This window comes from Melozone crissalis, unplaced genomic scaffold (genome assembly GCF_028551555.1).
Source record: "Melozone crissalis strain CALT ecotype California unplaced genomic scaffold, PUWL_Pcris_2 ptg000005l_1, whole genome shotgun sequence".
NCBI lineage: Eukaryota > Metazoa > Chordata > Aves > Passeriformes > Passerellidae > Melozone > Melozone crissalis.
The window spans coordinates 20,884,598-20,896,714 of record NW_026535783.1 but is presented as its reverse complement, the minus strand read 5'-3'; the positions used below and the strand labels follow the sequence as shown (position 1 = coordinate 20,896,714).

Here is a 12,117-nt window from a genome sequence, read left to right as displayed (position 1 = left end):
CCACTGAAATAGTTGTGTTATTTTTGAGCAATCATAAAACTGACTGCTATATAGTACATGACAATTTTTGTTGAACAGTAGTAGCAAAACTGATGTGAAAGCAAAACGTTTTTCTGTGGTTTAATATTTAACTGATTATTTCCATCTGAATCTGGAAGAACTAAAAGAAGAGGAGAAAACAGAAAATGCAAAGGTCTGCATGTCTAAACTCTGTGAGTACTAGGTGGTAAAGTTGCTGCAGAAAACACATTCATGGAGCACAGTGTGCATGAAGAGATGGAAGCGCAAATGCAGGCAAGAAGCTGCCTGCTCCAGCAGATGTGAGTGTTCCTGCTCAGGAATGAAAAATGCTTTAAATGCTGGAACTACCAAGAGAACATCTATTTCTTCTGCATGAAGGTATTTTTTTACTGTCCCCACTTAATGCTGTTTACTGAATACCCAGACTGGTAGTAAACACAGTGAGGAGCTGGGCATCTGAGACTAAAATTTGTTTACTTGAAACAAGACAGTGGCAGTATTAAATTGCTGCTTCTAAGTATTAAAACCTGAACTGTGTGCCTCATGCCATCAAATCTAATATCATGAAATCTAGTTCATCTTCTGTTTAGTAACACAAAAATTTTCAGCAGTAGCCTTTAATGTTGCATAAATCACCTTACTGCAGTTATCTGCTACAGCATGACTGGCATTATGGAAACTCAAGCTAGTGTCCTGTACATTTGAATGTATGTATAGCTGTAAGGCCAAAACCAGAGAGTTCTGAGGATAAAAATATCCTATACAAGGGCATGCACTTAGGTCTCTAAACAGCAGTGGGGTGTGCTGCTATTACAGGCTGCAGGAATCTGTGGGAGATGCAACATATCACCCAGGATGTAGCTGCTGTGGTAGCTGAACTTCAGCACTTACTGTGCCCTGCTGGGGGGTTGTGTTCTGCTTTCCAGAGTGGAATTGTCAGAATCACTGTGTGGATGCCCCTGCTCCCAAGCCAGGGCAGGCACAACTGGCACAGCTAGAGTGATTAAAACTGAGCCACCTGCCTGCACCACAGCGCATTTTGGAAGGCTCTGGTGAACAGGAGACACAGGGCAGCTGTGTCTCACAGGACAGAGAGTAGGGACATATGTACCTGGAGTCTTGCTGTTGTTTCTGAAACAACCTGCCTAGTTTCAGCTGAAGATTTCCAGTGAGAATCACATGGTTTCTTCAGTTTGAGGATGGATGCTGGGGAATAGCCAGAGAACATACTTTCACTTGCATGAGGAATTGCTGTGTCCTACAGTATTTTTTATTTCTAGCCCATTTCCCATTCAAACATACTCTTTTTCAGCTCCTTACTCTTTGTATCATTACCATAACACAAGCTGGACACAAAACTCTTCCCAGCAGAAGACCACGGCCTGGGCCGGTAAAAACTACACCTGAACTTCTGCCTCTCACACAACATTGAACACTCTGATCACTACCTGCTGTTCACAAATCTTAACTTAGATTATTGTGCATATATTATGGAGGAGAAAAGGCACAACCTCTGTTTAAAACCAGGACTCTGAAAGCACACTGCTCTGATACTGATTTAACTATCTATAAATACACAAAGATCAATCACTGGCATGTATCAGTGCGATAAAACTTACTATAAATTATTTAATGAATAAGAAATGGCTTGTCTTTGCTTTACTCTCCAGGTCAGAAAATGTTCATGTACTTGTCTTGAGGTAGCTGATGGGGTCAAATATATTATGGAATAGAAAAAGAAATAGAAGATTCAGGTTTATGAAAAAGTGCTGATGTTGGACAAATAAGTATCAGTCATTACCACAATCTGCAGAGAAAATTACAGGCATTTGAAATACACATATTACTGAGCACCTCATTAACAAACATTGCAGAAACAAACATTGTCATTAGTACCAACTTCCTGCTCTTAAAATTACTTCCTTTGGCAAAGTCCAGCTTTGGGGATATAAGGACTGTGCCAATTACTACTTTGCTTAAATACTGAATGTCACTGTAAATACCCTTTACTTGGCAGATTTGGGTTTATTCCACCCTGAGACAAACACTGATGCTAAGTTGTGGGACTGTGATCAGTCATCACATCACAACAGACAAGGACAAGGAAAGGTTCACAATATGAAACAGACTGAGGCCATGCACTCGGATCTGACTCTTCCATAGATCACAGATGGTGTGCAAGTTTTTTTTATAAAATACTAGAGATTTTCATAGTATTAAATACATTGTAATCAAAGACAAAGGAAAGCCACCGAAGTTTCATGCAGCATTTGAAGACACTTGGATCCCAGGTTTAGCTTTGCCCGCTAAATAAACAGTAAGGGGGATTAAGGGGAAGTTCTTATTTCTCACCTCAGGAATGCTGCAGTCCCAGGCAACAGCTCTCATCCCTTTAATTACAACCCCTCCCATGCCATAAATTATAACTAGAATCCAAGGGTTAGAAAACCAGCCACACAAATATTTGCTGATGAGAGATATAAGAGAATATCACACACACACACATATTTTTTATATGAAATGTCACTGGAACAAACTATGAAAATGACAACTGTAGCAACATGCACTTGGAATCACCATGCAAGAAGAAGCAAAAATAAACAAGCACTTGAAAAGTACCTCAGAAGTAACCTTGCTAGACAGTAATTTACAGGTGTACTGGTAGAAAGGGAAAAGACCAATATTAGTACATTGAACAAGCATGTTATAACTAGGAAACAAGAACAAATTACAGAAATTCTAAGAACTGGCACATTGCACAGTATAAAACTTCAAGCAACTTAGTGTCATAAAAAATAAAAAGTGAAGATTAGGCAGTTTGGTGTTATTTTAATGACGTTGCTTGGCCAGTCTCAGTCTTGTTTACCATCAGTGCTTGACCCATTTCCTTGCTGCTGCTTTTTCTCTTTCACTCATCTCCTGAAACCTGTACTGCCACACATCCTCTGGAAGAAACTGCCCCCCTTCCTGAGCAGTACAGCTCTTCCAAGATGTGCTTGATTTGCCCTCTCTTTCTGAAAGGCACGACCCACAAGCCTTGACCACAGAGGCCACGTTGTAGCCACTAAAGCCACTGAAGCCAGACATGAAACAGAAGGTGGTGGTGCCTGAAGGAGAGACTCAGAGGGTAAATGCCCTACAGAAACCACCCTCCTGTCTTTCGTTGTGTCTTACACAGGGTGAAAGTGGATCTCTGTACATCAGTACTGCTGGTGTGCTCAGCATGGACGGGAGTTCCCATGGACGTGAAACCTTTCCACAAATCTCTCCATTCAGGAGACCATGGCTGCCGTGCCAGGCACCCTTTCTGCTTCCAGTACTTGAGGAAGTCTCTGTTTCTCCTCACTCACACTGAGCAATGCTGAGCCACATTCAGCTCTCAGGACATAACACTCCAAGGAGCAGCTGCCTGTCTGGTTGTCAGTTATGCTCCTAATCCTGCTGTATTTAGTGTATTTTTAAAAACAGTGCAGTGATTGGCTATTTTGTTTCTTTAGTTACAGAAAAACCTTTTCCTGAGAACACTGCTCACATGCTCTCTGCTGACAAATTAAAGCTATTTGGTTTTTAAATAAATAGTTGCTTAGCCTGGACTACAAAATAGTCACTCAAACTGACAGCGGTACAAGTGCAGCACTTCTTATTAAAATTATACCATTGACAGACAAAGGCAATGGCAGAGTTGTTTACCAAAGGAGAGTGGAAAAAGCCAGGGAAAAGAAACAAAACACTCCCACTGATCTCAGGAAGCTCTCTCTGGGCTCTGCAGGACACAGACATCCAATAGGATTTTGGGTGGGCAGCAAAAAAATCGTTTGGCTTCATGCAGTGGGCTTACAGAAGAGGAGAATGACGATGAGCCTCAACACTGTGGGACACTGGTGTGCACTAGGACTTTTCAAATTCACTGAAGCCTTGAAAATTCATGCCAGAAAAGGATCTATCCCACGGGTTGTCCCAGTGGCACCAATGCTCTGGCAGTGCATCTTTGGGTTGTCAGTGGCTGTGCGGCTTTAGCAGCAGTGGAGAGCTGAGATGGCACCCAGAGCACACCTCTGTGGTCAGACACTGCCCTGACCACTGACCAGCACTCTGGACAGGACATCACTTCAAACTGCAGCAGAGACCAGGCAACTGTGGCCAGTCCACTTTCCAGGGAGCATGTGTGCAGTTCTGCAAGCACTTGAGGAACTGTGCTCAGGTAAATAAATGAGCAGGACCTAAGATTCCAGCACAAGCTACCACTTCACAGGCTGGGCAGGTCACCTTCACTCTTCACAGGGGCAGAGGAAGAGCACAGGGTGAGTACAAGCTGAGTGCCACCCCAGAGCAGAGCAGCTGCTCTAATTTTGCAGCCACCAGGCCAATGGTCTCGGTGCGGGACTCCAGTGCTGGTTTGCACAGTGGGTGTTTTACACCCAACTCTTTTTAATGTTCCTCTCAGCTTCTGCAAAGGTCATGGGTGTTGCCCTGCAAGCCTCTGAGCCCCTTCAGGGACAGATGCTCTGGGGAGATGCCAGGAAACAGCACCCACCAGAGCAGGTGGGACCACCCCGTTTCACTGGGTGCTTTGGGGAGGGAGAGAAACCAGAGTGGCTCCTTCCTAAGATGTGGCCCCAAGATGCCACTGCCAGAACGAGACATGCTCCTGTGCACAAGCTGGTTTTCTATTTGCTGTAGAAGTCTGATGGGCAATGGAACCTTGTTCTTCAGTGGCCTCAGTAGAATAAGGGACCAGAAATTCAGGGGTGCACTGGAAACAAATCTATCTGCATTTTTAGTTAGCCAACAAAAGTGCAACAGGACCCCTCCACATTGCATTCTTTCTGATTTTTACTGCCTTTTGTTACTGTGCAATGTCCACAAGCAACTAAAAGCTGCCACACTAGTGCAGTGCTTCTGTTACAAAACTTCACTTATATCTATACTCCTAATAAGAACCTGACTTTAGTGAACACTACTAGAAAGCAGTTTTGTTGGAGCATCCTTGGCGGTAGGGTCATTGTTCAGACATCTCTGGGAAATGTCTGGAGGACTTTGGCTGCTTCAGCAAATACTGACTCTGACACTGAACTTGTATCTTACTACCTTCTGCACTCATTGCACAGTAATAATGACTCTGAATAAGAAACAGCTCATGCTCTCTTAGGAAAAAGACATTTTCCTGAATTTTGATACTTCCAGTTAAAAAATCTGTAGCTCTCCTTATTAGTGTCTCTAATAAAGACTACCTTAATTCAGAAACACCTTAATTCAGATGAACTTTACTACTGCTTGTGTGGAAGGAAGACAACAAATCCAGCAACAACATGCCAGCTGTTGAAGGATCCAAGTTAACTCCCAGTCTAGTTCCACAACTGCTGGTTTCTGGGGAAATTATCAACTTACAGTGAAGACTGAGCACACTTGGATTGGATTTTGGGGATGGCGGGGGGCAGTCTACAAACACGGGTGTGAATACATGCTTGATCCACAAATTTCAATGCACTGCTAAAATAAACCATTGGAGGGTCCTGGTGATGTGTGAATTAACAGAATCTGCCAATTACAGGGCAGCTACACACTGCTCTTATTATTAGTTAACATAATTAGTGAAAATTAAACATAATATGAGCTGCCTTTAATATTTGCAGTGACACACTCTTCCTCTTCACTGGCCTGCATCCTTCCGTTTCGAACACCTGCCCCTTGCAATGTGTTAAAATCCTTACCCACTTGCAAGGTGATCTGATCAGATTCTGGTGAAATGACCTTTTTCAGTGTCTGTTCGTTCTTGCAAGTCATGGTCTCTATCCCAGAGGATGAAGGGAGAAGGAGAACTGCGCTTACCGCACTGTCGTCCATCCTTTCTCGTCTCTTGGTTTTGTGTGTTTCATAATCCTCCATCAGGGTCTGCATCAGGTTCTTGGGTCGCTGGGCTCCTGCAGACTCCTCGGGTGGAGGGTCCAACTGCGAGGCAGGGCCTTCTGTGGTGGGGGATGGAGGAGGCTTGATCTTCTCTATCTTCCCTGCAATGACATGAAAAACAATGACCCCTTCTAAGCTGAGGACTCACTAATTGTTTACCAACGATGACAGCTGGAGAAGCATTTCCAGCACATTTTGAACGAGGAAACAGTTTGGAATGAAGTCTATGAAACAATCTGGTAAATCAGGATGGTTATAGACTTTAAAAAAAATTCTCCCTCTTCCTGTAACCCACTACAAAATCTTTTTACAAAACCACCATTTACAAAAGCATCTGCTTGAAATACCCGTTTCCTCCTACAGGATACATTTCTGTGATTTGGAAATGTTTGTAAGATTCTGGAAAACCACAAGATGATTTTTTTCTTGCTCAGCCAGTGCAACACAGGGACCATGCACGAGACAGCCAAAGAAGGCATCTTGTTAAACACAGCTGCCTTCTCTTTTTCCAGTGCTTTTTATCTGCTTTGTAAGCAAGAAAGGCTTTGGGTCGATCCTCAGCGCTGCTCTTCCCTGCAGCAGTTTCCTGCAGGTTGCAAAGAGTGCTCCTGTGGCAGAAGAGGATCAGGTCTCTGTCCTATAAACTCTTGGTTCAGATATGGCCTTTGAGTTCCCTCCTGAAGGAAAGCCAAAGAGAACTCGTTTTGCTCTCTGGCTGAGTCCATTGCATCCCATGGAAGGTTACTGTGTTGAGCACAGTGACCCCAAAGGCAGGTAAAAGGCACTCCAGGAAAAGCCTGTAAGCTGCAGTAGGACTCACAGGTGGACAACCCACACTTCCCTGGGAAGGACAGCCTGACTTTCCCATCACCAGGCGCTGACTTGGGGTGAACCACCCACCATGTCCTGCTGGGAAAAATGAGGATGACGGCGGCAGGTCATGGGAATGATATGATGGCTGTGACAGGAGAAAGAAATGCTGAATGAAAATCACGTTTCCTTTTCCATCAGACCATCATCAACTCTTTGAAATAAGACATTTCAATGAATGTAAAGAAAATACCATGAAGAGAAAAATACCCACTGCAAACCTCTTAAAAATAAGTGAAATAATCAGAAGGATCATGCTGACTTTCAGGAAACTTGTTGATAAAACAAATGAAAATCCTAGCTGGGCCTTTAAAAACCGTTATGACAGTTGCAGCCACTAGAGAGCAGCCTTGAAATCTCCTGCAAAAATCAACACGATTTATTCTTGAAAGTAGAAGTGAGCCAACACTCCAGAGGTACTTTTACAAGAACTTCCCCTGCCAGGGTTTTCCATTTCTGATCAGTGTTGAAAAACCCAGCATGGTTAGTTTATTAGTCTCATTAATTTAAGCTTAATTTTAGCCTAATTTAAGCTTAATTAATTGGGCAGTGATGAGGATGGGAATCCATCCTTTTTATAACACCCTACCAGAAACTGAAGGGGGAGCTTCTATGAGGACAGGCTCTTCTCTGGGTTGCATCAAAACTTGCTCCACGGATAAAAAGGAGTTATGCTGCCAAAGCAGAGACCAACAGTAGGTCTGAGCTGCCCAGCTGCACCCATGTGTGACAGCTTAGACTGATCAGCAGGAGAGACTTGAAACTACTGACACCCTGCCAATTAGGCCCACTGGGTAAAAAAGCGTGGTGAAAATGAAAGGCCTGATTAAGGGTCAGATATCTTGGTGATTAAGGACTTCATCCTTACACTAGTAATTGCCTTGGATGGATGTACGTAATGGGGGAAGAATGAGGCTTCTCAGATGTCTGCCCAACTTGTACCTTCTCCGGGGATACACACACCACAGGATGCTCAAATCTACAAACAAGCCTAATGGCTGAAAAGAGATCCTTTCATTCCCCTTCACCTGGCAAACAATGCAAATTGTAGGTTTTGGGGATTTCCATTTAAGAAAGGGGATATCTTCATGCAGGACTGTTTGCCTCGGATGCAAGCCCCATCAATTTCCATTATGACAGATGAGAAAAACATTAACATTGGAAGAGACCTTCAAGAAATCATTGACTCCAAGCTTTGTATTGCATGTACATATACATATTTTATATATATATATATACATACATACACAATATATGTACACATATTATACATGTCTGTATTTATATGAAGGCTACAGCATCCCAAATCTATAAACACACATTTACTTTTTACTTAGAGATGCTGTTGAAATTTTTTTAAGACATTTGCATAGCAGAGAAAAATTTTCAAAGTAAGACATTTCAGCAGGAAACCAGTCTGTGCTGGACTCAGGGCATTGCTTAAGTACATTTAAAAAAAAAAGATTCCTCTAGTAACACATAGCCTCATTACCACTCCAGGTGAAACGCGGGCTTCTCTGCTCTTCTTGAGCACCAGGTGAACAATGCAAATATGCAAAACCACAAACAAGCAAACAGTAAATAAAGTGTGTCTCAAAGATTCTCCCACTTCACAGACATCCTCCACTAGGGAGGGAGTAAGAACGCAACAGGCAAATGAACTTGGTTGGTATGTTGTTAAGGCACTCCTGGAAGTATTCTGGGGATGACTGATGAGCACTCCAGGGAAATCCCTGGAGAAAATTATTAACTTTCTTTTTCCATACCACTGCCTATAAAGGGGTAACGAAACAGCATCTTCCATGAACATTTCTACTTTAGGCTTTCTCATAATTCTGATTTGAAGAGGGAGTTCATACATATGTATTATATCTGTTCCTTTGTGTACATGCATACAAGGCATTAAAAATTTTGCAACGACCCTGAAATATCTTGCCCAAAGTTTCTGCTCCTCTTCCCACTACACAAAAAGTATCTTCAGGCTATGGCTGAACCTGAGAAGCTTCCTAAACATAGGTCTTTATTAGAGAAAAATTGAAGTGGAAAATGGTTTTGAAGCTGAAGTGGTTTCTCTGATGGAGGCTTAAACTCCACAGCTGCCACTCAGGGTAAGAAAGTAGAGAGAAGAAAGAAAAGGACAGCATGTACACATCCCTCACAGTTACTGACAATTTAGAGGTATCTGACTGCTTGTGTGTCTAAGCCGCAACTTCATCACTGAGCTTTCAACACCCACTGAAGTTCTCTCATTTAGTTCATCAGCTGAGGGCAACAGAAGATGTGCATGGGGGCCAGTTCTCTTTGATGCTTGTGCAAGTGTTCGAGTGCCTGCACACAAGCACAATGAGCTTTATGCCTCACCTGGCAATACTTAAGTGACAACACCAAAAAGGCAGATGTGGCAGCTTCCCAAAGTACCTCTCAGGCATGGTTTCTCTGCAAGGTACTCCCCTCATCTCTCATCCTGAGACAGCGGATATTGACAAAGGGTTTGGCTCGAGATGAAAAGCCTTCACTGAACCAAGACCTCCCCTGTAATGATTCTCACACCTCCTTTTGAGGAACAGGACTACTCAGAGCCAGGCACTACAGGAACTTAGATACAAGTCCTGCATAGTCAAAGTTACTTCTAATAAAAGGAGTAACAAAAACCACGGGAATTACATAACCATGCTTATGCTGGATTCGTCTCATGTCACACACTCATCATCCTGCTCAAATAAACTATCAGACAGCCCCCTCTCCTCTGCCCAGGAGAGATGCTGTACCACCTGCACGTTGTTGGAGGAAACCACTGTCTTGCTGTGCAGCTGCTCACACCACACCAAGTGCAGCAGGAGCTCCAGGAGACATTCAGTTTTCAATAGTGCTCCAGAAATATTTTGGGATCCATGGTGACTATCCATACAGCAATACTCTGGCACTTTGGTCTTTCTTGAGTCTCCTCATGCAGGAAACCCAACTTCTCTGGGAAAAATTCACATAGGTTCTTCATCTTTACCTTTCCAGGAGTGCCCTGGAGAAGAGTGTACACATTCCACTGAAATTACTCTGCGTCTCAATTCAGTGGTCTGAGATGGGTTAAAAGGTTGTTTCAAAGCATCAACAAACAATTTTAAAGGATAATTGTTATCAGTACAGAAGTTTATTACTAAAAGACCTTTTGGATTGTGCTGAGTGATTGGCAGACAAGCTGAGTGTTACCATCGGTTCTATGAAGTTGCATGTCAGGGTGAGTAAAGACAGACTGTTTGCTATCTAAAGTAATCAGCAGTTACTGCACATATACACCTACATGAACTGTGTTAATCTGCCACACTTCAGTTAAATTACACTGCAGTTCACTGCAGTCCCTTTTCATGGTTTGTCTTTCTGTTACCTATGTCAGTATCCACCCGGTTCAAAGCACAGAAGGGGAGCAGCAGTAATAAGTAAGTAGTCAGGAAACACCAGGAGTCCTAAAAAAGCTACTATGCCCAGACCACCACCTAAATAGAGCCTGATTTTTAGGCCATTGCTAATTAAGTTTATTATTATGCCTTCTCAAAACAGTAAGTATGCACTTCCACACTTAAGGATTAGAAACAGATTTTTCAAATTTATACTTGACCGCTTAATCCCTTCCTGCTGAGGTATCCTGATGTGCCAGTTCTTTCCTTGGAAAAGGCAATTTGCCGACAGAAATACCTCTGTTTCTTCTTTATTATTACCATCAGTAGTAGAACTGCTATTATTTTTCTTTGTGAAACTAGATATACATACTACAGTACCAGACATATTCTACAGCATATTCCTTACTGGCCCCAGCAGAAACAGGTTTTCTTTTCTGATCTGTATGTCACCTCTGCTCTGTCTATCCTAACAGCCTGATGTTTGTGACTCTGCTAAATTATATTTTGACTTCTTTCACAAATATTGAAAAGATCCTGTAACTATTAAAAGGGAAGTTGCTGCAATCTCTCAAGAGATTACATGGTATTCCTCCACCCTATTTCTAAGGATGCCTGCAGGTGTTAACAGCAATATAACTGGCTAAAGGGACAGCAAGGAGGAGATGAACTTTATGAGAGGTGAGGTTTATACAACTTCCAATGCTAAGGGTCCTGCAGCTGGAGAGCTATGCTGAGCACGTCTGCTGTTCAGCAAGCACTAAAAGTAGAAGAACTAAGAAGAACTTTGCCAATGTTCTTTGCGGGTTTTTTGATCAATGGTAGTCTTAACCAATGACACTTATTCATCTTTTCCTAGAAATTATTTCTTTGCCTTGTCATCGGCTGCAAATTGCAGTAGCTTGAGTCACTGGCTAAGAGATCCCAATTTTCTTTCTTGAACATATGGCAGTTGGACATTTAAAGGAAACTGTCTGGAATGATTCATTATAAACAGAAGTTTATAATTTTCTCTAGAATGTAATTTACGACAAACATTTTTACAGACACAAAGTAAATGCCTTGTTGTGTAGAGAAAGCAGAAATATGTTGTTTTCCTAGAAGCTCTGTTAAAACAAGCATTAGTGTCAGCAGCCCATCCAACATCACTTCTGAGTAAAACACAATCATTATCTACCCCATTTTGAGCACTTTCACTGCAGATGATGCTGTTTTTGAACACAGTCATGAGCACACCTTTATGAAACAAGTCCTCCTAACTGACGTCTGTAGTGCCCTGTATCTCATGTGTTGTCAGATATTTCTCAGAACACCTCAGATTAGAAAGGATCCTTATGGAAAATGCTATACTAGGAGTTATAACAGTAGTACTTCAAAGAAAAGACTGGTATTTGCTACATTTTTTTCAAAAAATACATGTTAAGATCATCCTCTTTGCAGAAGAAACTGAACTAAGTATTCTCTATTTATGTGCTCCATAAAACTCCAAGTTCACAATCATACTGAATAAGGGGCTAAATCTACTTCTGATTCAAACTTACCATGACTTTCAAAAGAAAATTACTACCACTGGCTTGTATTTACACCAGTGGAAATAAAGACAGCATTTAAGTACTTTTGGTAGAATGAATACTTTTTCACAATCACCACTGTTAATAAACCCTACAGGCACTTGCAAAGCATATGCAGGTATATGCTTAATAAAAATCTACGCAGAAATAAGCCTGGTGTGTGTTTCTGGGTTTTTTTTTTTTAATTTTTTTTTTTTCTGTATTATATTTAGAAGGCATCAGTGTTTGACATTATTTCTTGAGAAGGGGAATGGGGAGACAGATGTGCTGTAACTGCTGTGAATGTCAGAAAAAGAACGCAGAAACTGATCGGTCTAGAGGACTTCCACTGAATCTACTCAACAATTTGTTTGTGTTGC

At 42.1% G+C, this 12,117-nt stretch overlaps 1 protein-coding gene across 6 annotated transcripts in view; it reads right to left on the bottom strand.

Moving 5' to 3' along the window:
* PALM2AKAP2 (PALM2 and AKAP2 fusion) overlaps window positions 1-12,117 on the bottom strand; it is a 266,500-nt gene that overhangs the window by 4,259 nt on the left and 250,124 nt on the right. For 5 of the 6 annotated variants that reach the window (XM_054281676.1, XM_054281727.1, XM_054281683.1 and 2 more), the window contains 2 exons: window positions 5,851-6,029; window positions 2,641-2,679 (listed from right to left, as the gene is read on the bottom strand). In XM_054281676.1, the coding sequence (XP_054137651.1) occupies window positions 2,641-2,679; window positions 5,851-6,029 (218 nt within the window). The remainder of the gene's footprint in view (window positions 1-2,640; window positions 2,680-5,850; window positions 6,030-12,117) is intronic. The other variant, XM_054281691.1, reaches the window with a different exon arrangement.